Raw genomic sequence first — 21,390 nt, 5'->3', positions numbered from 1 at the left:
TTCCTTCGTTTTCCGTCTGTGTCGCTCTGGTATATGTAACGCTTAATTCGTTACTCTGTGAATCCTGGCAGCTAATTACTGCTGTAGATAAGTCGTCTATTAATAATAATAATAATAATAATAATAATAATAATAATAATAATAATAATAATAATAATAATCGTATGACCTCAGCTACCGTGTGCAGACATTTCAAGATGACGCCATGTGGCTGTCTGCTCGTCAATTTCGTCTATTTATGTGATATTTATGTTTCTTAGTCTTTATATCAGTGCGTATTTGTCTTGTGTTGAGTGAGTGTTGAGTAATTAATTAGCCTACGTGTGGAGTTTCTTTCTTTAATGTTAATACCGTGATTTATTTACTTTATGGATGAGGCTGAGGAAGGAAAAAGAAAACTGTTATTTTCTTCCCCCTTTTATCTTTCTTTCTTAATCTGTTTACACTTCAGGGTCGGTTTTTTTCTCGGACTCAGGGTTCCTACCTCTACCACCTCAAGGGCAGTGTCCTGAAGCGTGAGACTTTGGGTCGGGGATACAACTGGGAAGGAGGTACAGTACCTTGCCCAGGCGGCCTCACCTACTGTGCTGAACAGGGGCCTTCTGGAGGGATGGGAAGATTGGAAGGGACAGGCAAGGGAGAGGGAAGGAAGTGGCCGTGGCCGTAATTTAGGTACCATCCCGGCATTTGCCTTGAGGAGAAGTGGGAAACCACGGAAAACCACTGCGAGGATGGCTGAGATGGGAATCGAATCCACTTCTACTCAGCTGACCTCCCGAGGCTGAGTGGATCCCGTTGCAGCCCTCGTATCACTTTTCAAATTTCGTGGCAGAGCCGGGAATCGAACCCGGGCCTCCAGGGATGGCAGCTAATCACACTAACCACTACGCAACAGATGCGGACTTCCTCTTTTATCTTGAACTTAAAAACTGTCACCAATGTATGTGCCGCCGTTTTTCCGTTATGCTGTGAATACTAACATGAGCACCCTCTAAACCTCCATTCACCTTGTGTTCAGTCCGGCTCCATGGCTAAGTGGTTAGCATGCTGAACTTTGGCTACAGGGTTCCCGGGTTCGATTCACGACAGGGTCGGGAATTTGAACCATCATTGGTTAATTCCGCTGGCCAAAAGACTTGCACTTGGCGAGCCTAACATGTCCTCGGACACTTCCGGCGCTAAAAGCCATACGCCATTTTCATTTGCCTTGAGTTCATAAAAATAATTTTCAGCTCAGTTTCTTCTCCCTTTTATCTTGAACTAAGGATATTGAGTTTCACAAATTTATTTGCCAACATTTTCCCGTGATGCTGTTGATCAGAGCCGTTCGATATGGCAACAGCTGACAGTATGAGCCACTTGTTGACAGTGTAAATGCTGCTCCTTATGAACCAACCTCGTTAAGCGGTGGTGGTAGGGCTCTTCCTTCGTAGACAGGTTGACTGTACAGAACAGCAAATTGCCAACTGAAAATCACCCTGCGTTTGGGCTCATAAACTAGCCTCCACATTAGTCAACCTCTCCGCCCGCGTGTCTGCGGTTTACTATTGACATGTTTGGTTGACCAATGTACAGGGCCGTTTACATAACAGCTCCATGAATATAGGGGTAATTGGATCTCCAGTTCTCAACGTTTCACCTGAGGCTGCACCAGGCATTTTCAACGATCAGCTCTCTCCGAAGGTCAGTAGTATACCACTACCAGGCGCAGTTTTCGGTGAAACGTTGGAAGCTAGACACCCACTGGATCACAGCCTATAAGTTCAGGAAAACTCTTCATTGCCAGCAAGTTAGAGATCTCTATGAAACATTTACTGTTTACGTGGCAACATTTATTCAAGCGGTAGGTCACCCAGTAGAGTTCTGTTTTTTCTAAAATCTGTTAGATTAAAATAGAGTGTCAAAATTTGCTCACAGGCAGCTAGAATGTCCTCAGATCAAAATGACTGCACGCAGTAAGTGAAGCTACAGACTATTATGATTATTGCGATTATTATCATCATCATCATCATCATTTTTATTCCTCATTTTAGGAATGCCATAAAAAACGAAAAACCAAATCCCATGGAGAAGGGCCATGGCCTACCAAGGGACCGCTGCTCAGCCCAAACGCCTGTTGATTACGAGGTGCCTTGTAGTCAGCACGATGAATCCTCTCGGCCGGTATTCTTGGACTTCTAGACCGGGGCCGCCATCTCACCGTTAGATGGCTCCTCTATTGTAAACACATAGACCGAGTGAACCTCGAACCAGCTCCAAATCTAGTTTTTATTTCGTCAACATTTTTTTGTTGATTACTCCCGACAAGTTGTTGTGCAGCAGGAGCTCACCACGGTATTGTTTTTAGTGGAATCGAGAGATAAATTAACCCTTAAATGCGCAACTTATTATTTCTTTCAAATGGTTGTCATTCCGAAAGTAATGCATTATTATCAGAAAAATATTTAAAAGTTACTTGTCGAAATAAATATTTTATTTATTTATTTATTTATTTATTTATTTATTTATTTATTTATTTATTTATTTATTTATTTATTTATTTATTTATTTATTTATTTATATCAGTCAAAATGTTAACAGTTGTTAATGTTTTACGTCCCGATATATGCAAAGCTGTACGATTACTGTAGCTACTGCCATACTTCAATCTTGGGGATGTCCTTGCTCACGATTTCTCTGAGGAAAACAACATTTTATTTGTTTTACCTTAACTGTTTGAAGATTACTTAGTTTTCACACCAGCTGATGAGCAAGAAAAATCATAAAATAAAATGTGTTCCTTTTGTAATAAACTAGCGACGCGTAGCGAGTTCGTCTCCAAGGTAGAAATACAGTAAATTCACTCTACAACCGTAAAGCAGATATAACAAGCAAATTCTCCTTTTCACATATGCAATGCTTTGTATTTAAGGGTTAATATTAGTTCCGAATCAAGAATTTCTCAAGTCGATTTTGAATTTTATCATTTTAGCTGGAGGCACATGCTGAAAAGTTGTCTTTATTAAAGGATAACTACACTTCCTTCCTAATAGTCGTAATCTCAGATAAAGACAACTACTCCACCATACCTACTCATACTTCGATATTTCCTACCTTATTGAATTCCTAGCGTCTATGGTTGTTCTACTATACAGTATATCCATTCCCTCCCCAATTGGGTTTGTTAGTGTGCAATCCTGTCATCTACTAGATAAAGTGTTTTGCTCGTCGTAAATGAAGTTGTGCTTCACGGCGAGCGTGCTCTCTGACAATTTCCTCCCAGGGCGAGACGACTAGCTTAGATCAACCAGAAGGCATTGGACGGTCGATTTAACGCTGATTGGCAGTACGGTTTTTCAAGGATCATTGATAGGATGTGTTCAACGTGCGACCTTACAAGAATTGAAAGTGTGTTATACTTTTTTTTTTAAAATTTGCTTTACGTCGCACCGACACAGATATGTCTTATGACGACGAAGGGATAGGAAAGGACTAGGCTAGTTGCTTTACGTCGCACCGACACAGATAGGTCTTACGGCGACGATGGGACAGGGAAGGGCTAGGAGTGGGAAGGAAGCGGCCGTGGCCTTAAATTAAGGTACAGCCCCAGCATTTGCCTGGTGTGAAAATGGGAAACCACGGAAAACCATTTTCAGGGCTGCCGACAGTGGGGTTCGAACCTAGTCTCCCGAATACTGGATACTGGCCGCATTTAAGCGACTGCAGCTATCGAGCTCGGTGAAAGGACTAGGAATGGGAAGGAAACGGCCGGGCCATTTATTAATATACAGCCCCAGCATTTGCCTGGTGTGAAAAATGGGAAACCACGGAAACCCATGTTCAGAGCTGCCGACAGTGGGGCTCGAATCCACTACCTGCCGGACGCAAGCTTATAGCTGCGCGCCCCTAACCGCACGGCCAACTCGCCCGGTGTGTGTTATGCTGGGAGCCATGATGTAAATGGATGTTTCGACAGTGAAGTTCAGCGGCCAGTTTTTGAGTCTGATAGTATTTCCACTTACTTGTGCGGAGTTCCTCATATTTGTGGTTCCTATGCGACTTCTCTTGTTCAACTCGTGTTTGTTCTGATCCCGACGGTATTAGGTTTGCGATGTCAAGGGAATAATTAATTTTTACATCCGTAATAGCTCATCCCTTCCTCTGTTTAGTGTTGTTAATAATAACAATAATAACAACAATAATAATAGCCTCAACTATCGAGTTGCAGACCTGAAGTGGCACCATCTAGACCTGCCTACCAATTTCGATTATGTTACTATCTAGTGGACTTCTGTGTGATTGTTCCTAAGGATAGATCCAACACCAGAGATCTCTACATCAACCTATCTTGAGTCGAACCACTAATCAACCTTCTCAACCGGATTAACATTAAGAGCAGATTATTATTCCGTAGTACTTTACCCTAAAATACAGCAAAACTTACCTCTGTCACCCTTAATCAATTTCTGATTGTAAGTCTTAATCTACGCCTTGAAATAGATATGAGGATAAAATAAATTTATCACATAGCTAATCAATGCTGAAATAACACTCTCTTATATGAACTAAATGTGTACCGAGACACATATTTACAGGTTAAAAATTGACAGCAAATCTCACTCAGAATTCCACAATAGACTGGCATACTACGTCATATCAGAAGGAAGTTCCAATTGTTCTCTTTATTGTGATATACGCACAGTTCTCTTAACATAGTTATATTGTAAACAAATTGAGTGAATTTGTGCCTTTTAAGACATAACACACTAGAGATCGAAATCAGTTGCTTTTAATTACAAGTATTTCCGTGAATCGAAAGTTAATAGAAATAGATAAATTCTAACCATATATTACGATTTTTTCGTACTGGCAAAGATCTTATTCGATCTATACTGAGCTAAGTCATAGGGATGCATCTTACTAATTAGAAAAAACCAAACCGCATAGGGCAATACTCCCGAATGGCCATGGCCTACCAAGCGACCGCTGCTCAGCCTGAAGGCCTGCAGATTATGAGGTGTCGTGTGGTCGGCACGATGAATGCTCTCGGTCGTTATTCTTGGCATTCTAGGCCGGGCTGAAGGGAAGTCACGCGGGGAAAATATTCCAAAATGAAAGTGATGAGCCTGGCACAAGTAAGTGGAAACAGTGTCGGGAAAGAAATATTTTCAGCTACAGGGGTCGATTTTTAGGTTTAACTTAAACAAGTTCCCGTTTGTGATTACTGAAGATACCCCTAACTCTGAATAAATAATTAAAAACAAAAATCGTGTTAGCCAAAGACTGATCCATCTTAATGGACGTAGATTTTCGTGGCTCATTGCATTAAAAAAATAAAAAAATAAAATTGAAGGCTTGACATGAAAAAGGATGTAAGTTCCAAATTTGTCAAAAATCGGATTTTGCATGGACAATCGCCAATGGACTGGGAAGAGATGGAAATGCCGCGTACCTGCTTTGTAGTTCGTACTGATGCCGTAAGTTGGCATCGAATGGAACTCCATGGTTATTGGAAGGATGCAAACGGCATGTCGTGTTAGTTGAAGCAACGCTGTTGAACGTTCTGTGTTACATTTTCTGTTTACCTTAATCAACGTTACATTGTTTGTAGTCTTGTGCAGAGTGTCAAATAACACGTGTCTGGTGGTAGGATACTATTATTCCAGTGAACTGAAATGTATGGTCTCCGGACATTCTTATACACCTTGTGATCGTGACTTCGGCGTTATTAAAAACGGGTTTGCAAGGCCATGGTGGCTGAAGAAATTGAGAATGTAGTGTGAACAGCACGACTTTAACATCCATTTCGGGTGGTGACAATGGAAAAATCTGATTTCTTCGATTTCTGCTGTGCAGCTGATGTATTCATAAACATAACATCATTGCAGATCACTAACAAATCGTGGATCAAAATGACAGTGACAGATTTACCAAAAAAACAAAGAAATCATTCAGTGCAATAGAAGAGCGGGAGGACCATGCTGTCTTCAAGAAGGGAAATTATGCAGAATTCAGGACATAGAGGCCTTCGAAAATGGTTCATAGGTAATATCCGTAAGTGGTCACAAGAGAAAGACTTACTGGCGATGCTGGATAACATGAATGCGCAATATCATGACTTCTCCAAGGAAATCCGTTCTTCGTAATTTTGTATTGTTCAGGATAATAATTATCCTTCTTAAGTTTAATAAAAATTAATGATAATATTATTAAACACAAAACAAGACTGATTGTGCATGAAAAATACACAAATAAAGCATATTTAAGATCCAAACTACGTTTTTCCTTTTTCCTGATTTTTTGACACTTCCGCCAAATTTCTTCTTCTTCTTCTTCTACTTCATGAAATGTTGTGTTGGGCTCCTTGTGATTTTCGCCCAGTCAATATTCTTATGGGATGTATAAAACACCATATATATATCTGTATAAATATAAATAAATAAACAAATAGGAGCACTGTACTATACACACGACAGAAAACACAGGGGGTTTGGAAAAAGAGGTGCGCATGATAGACTTGATTAACTCATAGAGCGGTAACGGTATAGTATGCGAGGGATAAGCTTCATAGAGAAGGTAGTAATCAGCTCCAGTAACAAAATAGAAAAACTGAGAATGAAGAAAGAGTAACCACAAAAAAACGATCAGGTTATATACACAAAGGAAGCCAGGAGCATACCGACAAAAATAATTGAAAGAGTAATATGATATCAAGCTATAAAGTGAGGTTGGAATCATCAAGAAAAGTAGTAATTATTGAAATTGCAGTGGGTGTCAGATTATAGAGTAAAAAAGAAATACTGGTAGGCAATGAAAATTTGTGCTGGATAAGGTGGTGTAAAAAACGTCGGCGAGCTGAACGATATAAAGGACATTGGAAAAAGATATGATTCGCATCTCCGTCGGTCTAACCACATTCACAAAAGGGTTGAGTTGTCAGATGAAAACGATATTCATAGAACGGAGTAAGGGCATGATTAAATCTTAGTAAGAGGTTGCAATTGATAGTACGATTTGCCTTTGTACTTGGCAGTATCATACCATTCTGATTGCCATTCAGAGTGAGCCTTGCTTTTGACATGTATAAAATAATCAGTGGGGGGGAATGGCTATAGTAGAGGGGGGGGGGGCGGAAGACGTGCTGCTTGCTTTGCATGAGTATCGGCTCGTTCATTTCCAAAAACTCCAATATGCGCTGGCACCCAGACGAAAGTGAGGTAGACGTTTGAGTGATCGAGTGTATAAATAAGATGTTTTACGTCATATAGGTACCAATTGTATGAGGTGGAGGAGAGTGATTGTAATACGCTCATAGAATCGGTGTTGATGGTTACGTTTGCATAATTATGTTGTGTAACATAAAGGAGAGCTTGGCGTACGGCGAAAAGTTCAGCAGAATAAATGGAGAAGTGATTAGGTAATCTAAATTGTTGGGCTAACTGAAGCTGAACAGCAAAAAAGGCCGCTTCAGCGCCAGACACTGACTTAGAGCCATCTGTATATATATCGACAGTACTTGTAAAGGGGAGACACGTAATTTTTTGTGAAGCTGTACCTGTGTGCAGTTCTGATTTGCATCGCGGCAATTGTTAGAAGCAGTAGGGAGAATAATGTAAGGACGATGAATGAAACATTCATAAGAAAAAGAGTAATACGACAGTGTAGGCATACGCTAAAGAGAATCTCGATATCCATGTAAATAACTATATGCATGATATAGTGCCGGCATTTTTTGAAGACGGTGACGGGGAAGAGCGTATAGTTCGAACAATAGTTGTAATTTTGGTATGATGGGAGTAGCGATGATGGCAAATTTCTTGAAGAGGTATTTTGTTGTTAACATAAGTCCACGTATTTTTAGTAGGGGATCGCCAGCTTCTACAAGTAATGCGTTAGTAGGCGTTGTGTGAAGAGCACCGAGACAAATGTGGAGAGCACTGAATTGTAACGTATTTAGATGTGCCATATCTAGGACATGGGCACCATAGTCTATATAGGAACGGAGAGTGGCCTTATATAAAGAAAGAGCGGTGGTCGGGTCCGCTCCCCAATTTCCGCGTGTAACAGTTCGGAGGACATTTATGTAAGAAGTAGCTTTGTTACGTAAATGTTTAATATGGTGAGTCCAGGTTAGTTTATGGTCTAATTGTAGTCCAAGGTATTTATAATGGTTACAGATAGAGATATACTACGTGTTGAATAAAAGAGGGTTCCGGTCATATTTACGGCGATGGGAGAAAATCATCGTTGAGCATTTGGATATTGCAAGCTGAAGGCCATGGGAATCCAACCACGAGGTAGCCTCACTCATAAGTTGCGACATTCACTCGCGGCATGTATCTATGTAGATGTGAGACAGGTAAAGAACGATATGGTCAGCGTACGCTATTATGCGGGCGGAGCGTATTACTAACCTGTCAAAATAGCTCATATAAAGAGCAAAAAGTATCCCGCTGAAAATGTCCCCCTGGGGTAAGCCATTTGACATCTGCCGACTAGAAATAATATGTTGAGCTGATTTGATTATAAGATTACGGTATGTAAATTATTGCTGTAAAAGGGGGGAAAAACCAGGTGGGAAGTTCTTAGCAGAAAGACAATCCCATAACATATGTAACGGAATAGAGTCATAGGCGCCTTGAATATCAAGAAACGTAGCTATGGCAATGTGGTGACGTGCCTTGGCCAATATTAGGTCGATTACAAAGGTGTTTATAGCATCATGAGTGCTACGGCCCTTAAGAAACGCATATTGACTTTTTGGGACCAGGTTATAATATTCGAGTACCCAAAGAAATCTCTGGAGTAGTATTTTAAGAAAGGAGAACTGAGAACAATCCCACGGTAACTGTGAAAATCAGAGGCTATCTTATTCGGTTTAAGGATTGGCACAAGAAAGAAGTCATTCCATTGACAGGGCACTTTAAGTGTAGATAATATTGTATTATAGTATTTAATAATGACTTGCTTAGCTGCGTGAGGCAACAAGTGCAGCATACTGTAGGTAATGTAATCAGGGCCAGGTGCTGACTGAGAGGATGTAGGGACAACTGCTTCGAATTCGTATAGTGTAATAGGTTGTAATAAAACGGAAGGATAACGACTGGAATCGGCTTTTGAAAAGGTAATGGCAGGGGCGACATAGTCCGGAGTGAGAGAATTCAGAAATTGCTCAAGCACGTCAGTCGGGATTATCGCACTTGTGGCATGTAGAGAAACACGAGTCAGTGTTCGAACAGCATTCCAGAGTTGCATAACCGGTGTGGATGTTGTAAGTGATGTAATAAAGTCCCTCCACGCTTCCCGGCGGTTGGCATTAAAGACTCGGCGGGAATAAGTAATATGATGTTTTAAAGCGAAATAGTTGTGAGGTTCCGCCAAATTACATTGGCCTTCATCAGGGCATGTGAAGTTCTGCTTCTTACTGTGATCATAGAAATTCTTGAAAGAACGTGGAAGTCATGACCATACTATCCACGGTCTCCCCACTAAATGGACTCAGGTATCATCGCGCTGTGTTGTGGTGGTTGGGAGTGAAGTTACTGATTCACCGCCATCTGTCGACAGTTCATGCAGATCGTCGCGCAGTGCCATGCTGGTGTTATGCATGTATTTATAGAGAACAGGTCCCCATGTACTTGATAATTTGAAGCCGTATTCCTCGTTGAAGTTATTTGGGCACAGCTTTATCTCTGTGTCTTCCCTCACAATTCGAGCTATGACCCTCGCTTGGTCAAAGAGGATTTGGTGATCTGTATTGTAGAAGTGTTCTGCTATGGCAGACTGGCTTATAGCATTTTCTGTGGAGGATGAAAGAGTAACATTCTCGACTGACCTGATGTGTTCTTTCACCTTGGTGCTAACAAGTCTTTTTGTCATGCCAATATATGAGCGACCACATCCACATGGAACTTCATAGACACTCGGTGTTTCAAGAGGTGGTTTTTCTTTCACTGGTCGAAACAGGGATTTGAGCTTTCGGTCTGTGGGGAAATTTGGATTCATATTGCACTTTCTAACAATGCGCCATATTCTATCAGTTACACCTGCCTTGTTAGGAAGCAATACCTTTTCATTTTTTTGTAGTCTTGGTTTGTACTATCCGTATTAAGCTCATTGATCTTCACAGCTCGTGTTGTCACCTGATGTGTAGCCGTTTGTCTTCATGGACGTTGTCAATTCTTTTAATGCAATCGAGAGGTTATCAGCGTCGGCAACCTTATTCACCCTAGTAAATAACGTACGAAGGAGAGCTGCTTTTTGGCAGGGGTGGTGGTGTGAAGACTTTTGAATGTATCTTTCAGAATGTGTAGGTTTCTTGTACATTGCGTGGAGTAGTGTGCCATCGTTCTTCTTGTACAATAGCACATAAGGAAAAGGTAATTTACCTTCATTTTCTATTTCCATTGTAAAGTTGATCTTCTGTTCCTGCTCCAAAAATTCAATTAATGTTTCTCTTCCATGTGACCAGACCGAAAATGTGTCCTCTGCGTAACGCTAGAAGCACTTAGGTTTCAGTGTCGCTGTGGTTTCAAAGTGTTTCAAAGTGTTCCATAAAAATGTTTGCACCCACTGGTGACAGAGGTGACCCAAGTGATGCTCCTTCTGTCTGCTCGTAATAATTCCCTTTGTAGTAGAAGTAAGTGGAGTTTGAACAAACTGCTCCCAGATTGGTTAAGTCCTCAGACAGGTATTGTCTGATCTAAGCAAGCGTTTCTTCTACTGGTATATTGGTAAAAGGTGACGTAACATCAAAGCTCACCAGGATGTCACTTTTATCCACCCATACCTCACGTAACTTCTGCAAGAAATATTTAGAATCATTAACGTAATGTTCTGTCTTCCCTGTTTCTGTTCCTCTGAATCGATCTGTAGTGTTTTTTTAATTTCTGCAACTAATTCCAAAATCTTATGCAATTTCTCCTTATCTAATGATAATCTTACTGGTTATACGTCCCACTAACTACTTTTACGGTTTTCGAAGTCACCGAGAGGCTGGAATTTTTCCCCAAAGGAGTTCTTTTACATGCCATTAAACCTGTCGATGCGAGGTTAGTGTTTATGAGTGACTTCAAATACCAGCGGACTGGGCCGGAATTGAACCCGCCAACTTAGCTTAAGAAAGCCAGCGCTTCTACTGTGCAACATCCCGGCCCAGCCAGCAAGTTTTACTTGCCCATACCCGACCGCTTTATGAAACTTAGTAGTCAGTGACTAACTACTGCATTATTCTTGGAGATTAAGACGGTGATACTTAAAATGGATAGAGTTTGATGTTTGTACTTTTGAGAGCATTCAAAACGGTTGGGTTAGAATGCGATACGTACTTTTCAAATGTATTCCTTTTTCTTTTCTTTTCTTTTCTTTTCTTTTCTTTTCTTTTCTTTTCTTTTCTTTTCTTTTCTTTTCTTTTCTTTTCTTTTCTCCGTTACTTAGTGAGTGTATCTCTTTTCCTACCTTTCAGTTTACACATTCTAATGAGGCTTGCATTATGTCAAAGTTCATTAGGCAAAATTCTCTCGGGAGTCTAATTCATCTGCAGAGAGTTCTCGGTTTTATCACTTAGAGGAGCCAACTACGGTGCCACAGTTTGTTTGAGAGAATAGTACATCATAATAAGTTGCTGAAGTTGCTCAGATGGTGACAACTCTAACTAAAACTTTATTATTATTATTATTATTATTATTATTATTATTATTATTGAAAAATGCAGCGCGATTTCATTAAGTTAAAAAGTAGAATACCGCTGTGTCTCACCAGTAAATCATTCCATTTAACCTTGCTACTTCCCTCATATTACCTGTTATGGAGTGCATAGTAATAGGATAGGATATTTTAAAGTCATACCCACACTTATTACAGGTTCCTCGAAAGTCATTCTGCGAGCATTTCTGTGAAAATTGTTGATGTAATCAGGTTCTTAATAATGTATATGCTGCTCGCTCATGGGAGTGAAATGGAGCCTGTATGCATGCAAATGAGCTCCATGAAACCTAGACTGAAGAGATGAGGTTTCAAGAAATCACCAACAGGAAAAAGTACAAAGAGTAGTAGGTGCTCAGTTTACATTGGGTAAACGATGAAAATGTGTTCCAGTGTGGTGAACCAATCCTGATAAAAATAAATGTGCTAAAATAAGAAGCATTTGTCGGTCATTTTGGAAGGTCTATTAGTTTAAGGGTCAAGTATTCAATTTAAAAAATATATTTGTCTTTATAGAACACTAGCTGCTATAGCCTTCGTTTACGGGTTAGTCTTGTATAATTACAGCGTTACTGTCATTTAACGGAGATGAGCGGCAGCGGCGGAGACACAGCATACTGTACTTCAACTCGACACCTGCTGTCGCTGAAGTGCAGCTAGTATCCAATATCTTTGAGTGCGTTATTCTGATGGATTTATACAGAGTGCATCATAAAACTCGGACAACCGGTGAGGGCGTATGCTTCACACCTAAATAAGGGGAAAATGCCATATAAACATACATACACCTGGAAATTCAACTCATAGCAACTCATTAAAAATTTCCAAAATGGCCTCCCCGTGGGTCTACACACGCATGAACTCGTCGGATCATGGACTGCCAAACCCGTTCAAATACTCCCACACGGTGGTGAATGGTTTCGCAGACTTCCATGCCAAGTTAGTTGGTACATCGTCTCTGCATTTGGAATTTCCATTTTATAAACCAATGACTTCACGTGTCCCCAAAGGACTGAGGTCGGACCGATGGGTAAACCCCTACCTGCCAATCGGCCATCGTAGATACCACGAACAATGTGACTAAAATTTGGTGGCGTCCCACATGCCAGGGGAACATTCTGCTGAAGGTCTGGAAGGATGTTTTCAGTAAAGTGCCGGTAGGCCGCCTGAAAGACGGGCTGGGAGAACATCTGGACCTATCAGACAGTTACCGATAATTCCAGTCCGCACATTGATTTTAAACTGATGATGATATCTAGCCTGAATTGTACCGTGAGCCCACAAATGTTGGTTGTGGATATTTGTAATACCATTTTGTCCAAATTTTGCCTCATCCATTAAAAAGACTGAAGACATAAACAACGGAACGGCCGTTTACGTAACAATCCATCGTCGTAAGTTCTCCCTTGGTGGGTAATCGGTAAGATACGGATGCAAGAGCTGGACTACTACCGGGGTACGATGCGATGTACCACATGCTCGGGCTTGTGGTGTTACTTGGATCTTCTTTGATAGTCTGGAGAACACGTTTTTTCTAGGCAGGCGTACAAGTGACTTGGTCTTGTTTGACTCACAGATTGTGGTACCAAGGATCCTGTCTCAGCAGCTCGGTGACAAACAGTAGCAAAGGTTTGATGACTCGGCTACCTGTTGCCTGGAAATCCCCACTTGAAACAGCCATGCCTAGCGTTCATTATCATTCTCGCGATCATACGTAAAAATCATATTTCACGGCTCACGAAATGAATATCCTGTCGTGGTTAAACGATTTATCTGTAGTAGCAGTACACAAAACAAACAAGTGACAGATGCACCACTAACCACAGCTGTACACAACGGACTACTAACGCAACTGACAAATACAGTACAAACTAGTCCCCATGGCAACATGGCGCCACCTAAGGAAACAACGTGTGCATTAGCAGACTCAATTGTATTGACAGTAGTGGTCATACGAGTAGCGTATGGCTTCTGCTTCCGTTCGTACGTTTCCAGCCGACACTTAATAATGTAGGTACAGCTCCAGTGGTGACGTCTGGGAGCGGGAACCGGAGCATGAGTTTTGGTGCAATTGCCGAATTATTAATGTTTGCCGCGTGGAAACAGCTTACTGCTCTTTTACCATGGCGACATGGCACGTTATGTTTTTGCCACCGCGTAACCACCACTGACCTCGGCTGGAATCGAATCCGCGATCTTGGGTTATGGCTCCAACGCGCTAACTATCCACCCACCAGCTCAGGCTATTGCTTATCTCACAAAATTAACTAATCATACTCTTATAATAATAATAATAATAATAATAATAATAATAATAGCTTAAGAAGAAGTGAAAATGGGAAACCACGAAAAACAATCTTCATAGCTGCCAACGGAGGGATTCGAACCTACCATCTCGTGAATGCAAGCATAACCAACTCACTCGGTGAGGTTACGGATAGTAGAAACCTTCCACCTTCCACACTTCCAAGGGCCTTTATGACTTGGCTTTACTTTTTACATGCACTGACACAGACCACACAATCAACAGGACATAACTGTGACATTTTGACGAAGCCAGCATGTTGGGAGATTGCGGCCTAAGTAATTATTATTATTATTATTATTATTATTATTATTATTATTATTATTATTATTATCATCATCATCATCTCACCGAGTGAGTTGGTTATGCTTGCATTCGCGAGATGGTGGGTTCGAATCCCTCCGTTGGCAGCTATGAAGATTGTTTTTCGTGGTTTCCCATTTTCACTTCTTCTTCTTAATCTGTTTATCCTCCAGTGTTGGTTTTTTCCTCGCACTTAGCGAAGGATCTCACCTCTACCGCCTCAAGGGCAGTGTCCTAGAGCCTGAGACATTGGGTCGAGGATACAACTGGGGAGGATGACCAGTTCCTCGCCCAGGCGGCCTCACCTGCTATGCTGAACACGGGCCTTACAGGGGGATGGGAGGATTGGAAGAGATAGACAAGGAAGAGGGAAGGAAGCGGCCGTGGCCTCAAGTGAGGTACCATCCCGGCATTTGCCTGGGGGAGAAGTGGGAAACCACGGAAAACCACTTCCAGGATGGCTGAGGTGAGAATCAAACCCACCTCTACTCAGTTGACCTCCCGAGGCTGAGTGGACCCCGTTGCAGCCCTCGTACCACTTTTCAAATTTCGTGGCAGAGCCGAGAATCGAACCCGGGCCCCCGGGAGTGGCAGCTAATCATATTAACCACTACACCACAGAGGCGGACTCCCATTTTCACACTAGGCAAAAATTCAGGCTGTATCTCAATTAAGACCACGCCGATACCTTCCTATTCCTAGCCCTTTCCCATTCTTGCGTCGCCGTCGATGTTTTTGCGACGTTAAACCACTAGGAAAAAAAAAACAATAAACTAAAATACGAAGGATTTCAGGATGTATGTTTATAGGAATTTTTTCCTTGTTTTGATGTGTAAAAAGACAAGAACACGTAGGTGCTATAAATTAAAAGTGATAACACAACGATAAAAGTCCCCCCCTGGCTCAGACGGCAGCGCGTCGACCTCTCACCGCTGGATACCGTGGTTCAAATCCCGGTGACTCCATGTGAGATTTGTGCTGGACAAAGCGGAGGCGGGACAGGTTTTTCTCCGGGTACTCCGGTTTTCCCTGTCATCTTTCATTCCAGCTACACTCTCCATTATCATTTCATAACATTTATCACTCATTAATAAATCACCTTGGGAGTGGCGACCCCATTGTAACAACAGCCTATATATGTTTCATTCATTACATCCCTGACCCGGTCAATGACTGGAAAAACAGGTTGTAGGTTTTCATTTTCAACACAACGATAAAATTGCGGGGATGGACAGTTTTTGATTGGTTGAAATTTCTGATATTCTTAGACTGTATTGGTATTTGGAGCCATGAGCTAAATAGTCTTAATAATACCTATCAGAGAAACCTAAAACAGTGTAGCATGACATAATATTATTCTGTTTATTATACAGTAGTTTACAGTTGCGTTATTAAGAATCATGTTAACTTACTCGGCACTGCTGTTGACCGTTTGTCCCTCATTCGTAGGCAGCTGTTGTAGAATAACCCCAGCTTTTTGAAAGGCGCAGTGCTGCTGGACAAAGCCAGAAGTTCTGAAATGAGAACAATACTCATATCGTAATAATGAAACACGAAATACATAAGCTAAACAACTATAAACACTTAAAATGCAACCTTTAAACAATTTATAATGTCTAATTTTCTTATTTTCATTATTATTATTTAAACTATACAAAATTTATTTCATTATTTACTGTTTCAGCAAACCTACAGAATTACATTGAAAAGACAAGTTATAAATATCTCCTTTCATTTATGTTGTTTTAACAAAACGATTTTATACTTTAAGTGATTTCAAAGAAATTAGACAAGAATAAGCCAAGGAACGAATTATGTGAGAGATAGATCAGTGAGCAGAACTAATCTAAAAGTTATACAATAATATGACATAATATTATAATGGCAATCTTATAATCTCGTAATAGGCAAGGCGACAGCCATGTCACAAGTAATGGCCAGGTTTATCTCCGTTGACTGACTTGAAATATAATAATGCCCTAAGTCTTGTTTAAATTGTGACAGTATATGTCGGAATTAACCTTCAGTTTCCCATTAATACGAAATATAATATTTGACATTTAGAAAATTTGATATTACTCTGTACTTATAAAAGTGAAATCGTCCCTCTTGATTAACTTTCGTCTTTGTTAGTAGGCTGTATGACTTCAACTTAAATATTCTGATACCGTTTTTAATACCGTGAGAATCGATATAGCCTATACACTCGTAAATTGCATATAATTGAGTACAGTTTAAGCAAATGCCTGTTCATTTCGCAAGTTACATTTTCTGATGAAAAATGGTCAGTAATCAAAAACACCAAGGAGAGTCGCTAAGGAAAGGGGATGCAAGATGGCCAAAATTATCTTCTACAGATGCTATGATTTATAGAACATAAGCGTGTACGAGCTGCGTTATCAGACATTTTTAGAGGAAATACAATTGGGCAACCGTGATATCGTAACACCAATCAGAGAAAAAAATAATGGAAGAGATCGATCCTTAGAAGAATGCATGAAAGTAGGCCTATCGGCAAGAGATGATGATGATGATGCTTGTTGTTTTAAGGGGCCTAACATCGAAGGTCATCGACCCCTAATGGTACGAAATGAAAGAACAAAACTTTCAAAGGCATCCACTGACCAAAATAAAAATAAAATATGTCATGAAGAATGAATGGATGAACAGGAACCCAACAAAACACAAAACAAACAAACAAAAACCAGTGGATCGGACTCAATAGAGATCGAAAGTAACATTATTACCGACCAAGGAACCACTTATAAAGCACAATGATGCTTGGTGTCTAAAGGGGGTGAAAAATCCAAGTCTAAGGTCCCACAGAATGGTACATGTCGCGAGTAAAATAGAACCATGGTATGTGTCATGTTGGGGTATTAATCAGAAGTAGCAAAGACTCACGGTGTTCCACAAAAGATGGTACTACTCACAAGTATTGTACTTCGTACAGGTAACGCAGACCTATGGTGTTTCGCACACAATGGCGCCACTTACAGCCAACGCAAACCGATGAGTTTCCTCACCTAGGTGTATTAGTCACGGGTGCCGGTCCCAAGGGCCCCGTGGTGTTCCTCACATAGTGAGTACTAATCACAGGCAACGCAGACCCACGGTGTCGCTCATATAGTGGTACAACTAACAGGCTACGCCCAGACCCGCGGTGTTGCCCACATGGGTACAACGCACGGGTACTGGAATCCACCCGGCCAGGCTTTTTACTGCAACGAATCACAAACCTATTTCGTACCAAGTTAGTGATACTACTCGCAAGTACATGCAACCCATGGTGTTCCCCGCATGATGGTACGAATCAAGAGTAGTTTCATGGTTCTAATTCATTCATCCCTTGGTCGCCCCTTTCAGTCGCCTCTTACGACAGGCAAGGGATACCGTGGGTGAATTCTTCGTCTGCCTCCCCCACCCACAGGGGGTGTGTGTTTGGTCCGCGAGAGGTATTTTATTTCCCTCAAGTCCGCCGGCAAGCCGGTTAGGACCCCCCTATCCGCCACCTGGGACGCTCCACATGGGAGTATCCCCTCTCCCCCTGTTACGCCTGCGTAGCAGGTTCGTGGTATCGGCAAGAGAAAGAGAAGGGTCACGAAAGGCATGATGGTTGTCTAGTTGTACTTCCTCTTAAAACAATGATCACCACCACCACCCTGACCTAACGTAATACAGGGAACAACAGTTGACGAAGGGAGGTCGGAGGAAAGTATGAACAACGCCAAGCTCAGCTAGGATACTCATGGTGACCAACCCACGCTCGCAAGCTGAGAGCCCCTAGAGGTTAAACAGGCAGGGGATAACATGGAATTATTCTACCTCCACTACCCACAGGAGGATAATTGAAATGTACTCTCTCCCATCTGCTACAACTCATCTTCCCCAAATAGCGTTACTGCTGAAAGGATTATGAAGGCCATTTAGCTCGTGGCTCCAATTCAGTCCGGTATAAGACTATCAGAAACTTCATTCGATCAATATATGTTTATCACTACAATTTTATCGTTTTTGTGTTATCTCTTTCCTTTTATAGTACATGCATGCTTTGACCTGCATGACCAAGGTAGAAAAGGCGTGCTCGGTTTGCCCGGAAGGACGTAGGTTCGAATCCCCATCAGGAAGTCGTAAAATTTAAGAAACGAGATTTCCACTTCCGGAGGTGCGCATGGCCCTGAGGTTCACTTGGCCTACACTAAAAATGAGTAGCAGGTTAATTCCTGGAGGCCAATGCGGCCGGGCGTAAAGCTAACCACTCTGCCCCATCAAGTGCAGTGGTTACGGATAGTGGAAGCCTTCCACCTCTCCAAGGGCCTTTATGACTTTGCTTTGCGTTTTACATGCACCGACACAGACCACACAATCAACAGGACATAACCGCGACATTTTGATGAAACCAACATGTTGGGAGACAGCGGCCTAACGAGTTAAAATGCCAAAATAAAACAGAATATCTCCGTATCGAATGTTTTATTCTCTGCACAGGTATGTACCAATTTGATTTACTTCATATTCACGCGCTTTCACTTCCATTCCTCTCGTTCTTTCTAGATTCTAGGAAACAAACCGCCGACGAGGAATAAAACAGATAGTTCAAGTTAAAAGTGAACTATGAAATAAATTATAGACCAGAAAACAATTTTATAACCGTAGATACAATATCACAGCCAGTCTGTATTATGAATGATTTAACCTGGGAAGGATATAAAGGAGGAGGGAACACTTGCTCATATTGCATCACCCATTAAGAGGAAAACCATACTCTCGTTCCAGTCACTGCGGTGTGGAATATAGATCAGCGTCTAATATTTATTATGGTTTCTCGCTGAATATATTTCGCGCTGTCATGGTCCAAAACAGAGCATTCCGCGTACTAAATATGCCATCAACACGGAGAATGAAATGCCATGTTTACATAATCAGCTCCCATTGTGGCCGAGTTAAAAAATCGGTTTAAGTGTGATCAGTGTCCCACGGTCCTTGGAAGCTTCCTGTTGTTTGTGACACCAGCTGCTATCGTTTATGATGTATGGTTCATCATTAATTATTAAATCTGACGCCAGAGTGAACAAACTATGCTATATAGACTAACATTTCTCAGCCGTGCGCGTAGAGGCGCGCGGCTGTGAGCTTGCATCCGGGAGATAGTAGGTTCGAATCCCACTATCGGCAGCCCTGAAGATGGTTTTCCGTGGTTTCCCATTTTCACACCAGGCAAATGCTGGGGCTGTACCTTAATTAAGGCCACGGCCGCTTCCTTCCAACTCCTGGGCCTTTCCCATCCCATCGTCGCCATAAGACCTATCTGTGTCGGTGCGACGTAAAGCCCCTAGCAAAAAAAAAAAAAAAAAAAAAAAAAAACATTTCTCAGTATCATCTTTAAATTAATTTTGAAAAGTTTTGTTTATTCATACATAATCTGTACATTATTTTTGTTACGTTTAAGTTTGCAGAGATGTCTGGGCAATTTTCTTTTGGAATTCTGTGTTTCTAAAGGCAACAGATAAATTCTAATTTAGTAGTCGGTTCACTTTGGCATCAGACCCTCCAATTATGCGATAGATTTTAGAATATAATTCGCGACACAACGTCACAAGATATCTCTCGCTGTTATTGGGGATCTCCAATCTCTGCAACTTCTATATTTTTGCTCAGCCGGGTGGCTCTTCATCTTTAATTATAGCTCCCGCCGACTGCAAGAAAGCATATAGGCCGACCCCAACTACAATCCGCTCCCATCGCGATCATCACCACCACTACAACCACGACCTCCACTTGTACCTTTCGCTCTGTATCTCTCACCACGCTCACGTCTTCCCATCCATCTCCGATCATGTCCTCCTTCCTCCATACGACACCTGCACGCCCCAGTCACAATCAACGTCAGCCACTTCCAGCCACACCTGCCACACCACAAGATACGACTGTCGACGTACCTCTACCACCATCACCAATTCCCAATTGCCACTAATGTTTGGAGTTGCACATTGTCCTAAAGTTCACTCAGCTTACAGCAAAAATCAGTCATCATCATCATCATCATCATCTGTTTACCCTCCAGGTTCGGTTTTTCCCTCGGACTTAGCGAGGGATCCCACCTCTACCGCCTCAAGGGCAGTGTCCTGGAGCTTCAGACTCTTGGTTGGGGATACAACTGGGGAGAATGACCAGTACCTCGCCCAGGCGGCCTCACCTGCTATGCTGAACAGGGGCCTTGTGGAGGGATGGGAAGATTGGAAGGGATAGGCAAGGAAGAGGGAAGGAAGCGGCCGTGGCCTTAAGTTAGGTACCATCCCGGCATTCGCCTGGAGGAGAAGTGGGAAACCACGGAAAACCACTTCCAGGATGGCTGAGGTGGGAATCGAACCCACCTCTACTCAGTTGACCTCCCGAGGCTGAGTGGACCCCGTTCCAGCCCTCGTACCACTTTTCAAATTTCGTGGCAGAGCCGGGAATCGAACCCGGGCCTCCGGGGGTGGCAGCTAATCACCCTAACCACTACACCACAGAGGCGGACCCAAAAATCAGTACTAGGTTAATTCCTGGGAGAAGAGGTGGCCGCGCATAGAGCTAACTTTTCTATACCACTCAGAACCGAGGTTACTCCTACAAGGGCTTTCATGGCCTGTGCGGAGATGGCTTTGCTTTGCTTACCTTAATGACAGTCGATAGTTGAGCTGTTACGGATCCAACCAGGCCGAAGGCCAAAAAAACAAACAAAAAAAAACCCAGAGAAATGTACGTAATAAAGTTCTGAAGTTGTAATTTTATATATTCCTATTATTCTTTAGAGAAAGTACATATCATTGTTTACAGTTGAAGCAATCTATCGAAATGAATTATCGGCAGTATGACACACTACTGTCAAGTAGGACAAAGGAACTACATGTGTATAGCAACAACCAAACACTTCTGGTTCTATAGTCGGATCTTAAAAAACTACTTTATATTGAATACCGTACTTTTATATATTGCGAGTAATTTATTTGTAAGTTCATAAGTGGTCAAAAATTGTTCACCTGAAGTTTATATTATCGAGCGAGCTGACTGCTTTCAGGAGATAGTGGGGTTCGAATCCCACTGTCGGTAGCCCTTAA

General features: G+C 41.8%; 1 protein-coding gene across 1 annotated transcript in view; it reads right to left on the bottom strand.

Annotated features, from left to right (window-relative positions):
* The window catches only part of LOC136877288 (neprilysin-1-like), a 375,489-nt gene that overhangs the window by 206,968 nt on the left and 147,131 nt on the right, over positions 1-21,390 (bottom strand). The window contains exon 4 of the mRNA XM_068228470.1: positions 15,703-15,804. Coding sequence (XP_068084571.1) covers positions 15,703-15,804 — 102 coding nt within the window. The remainder of the gene's footprint in view (positions 1-15,702; positions 15,805-21,390) is intronic.

The sequence above is a fragment of the Anabrus simplex genome, chromosome 1 (assembly GCF_040414725.1).
Source record: "Anabrus simplex isolate iqAnaSimp1 chromosome 1, ASM4041472v1, whole genome shotgun sequence".
NCBI lineage: Eukaryota > Metazoa > Arthropoda > Insecta > Orthoptera > Tettigoniidae > Anabrus > Anabrus simplex.
Note: the sequence above shows the minus strand (reverse complement) of the source record. Positions and strands in the feature narration are given on the sequence as shown.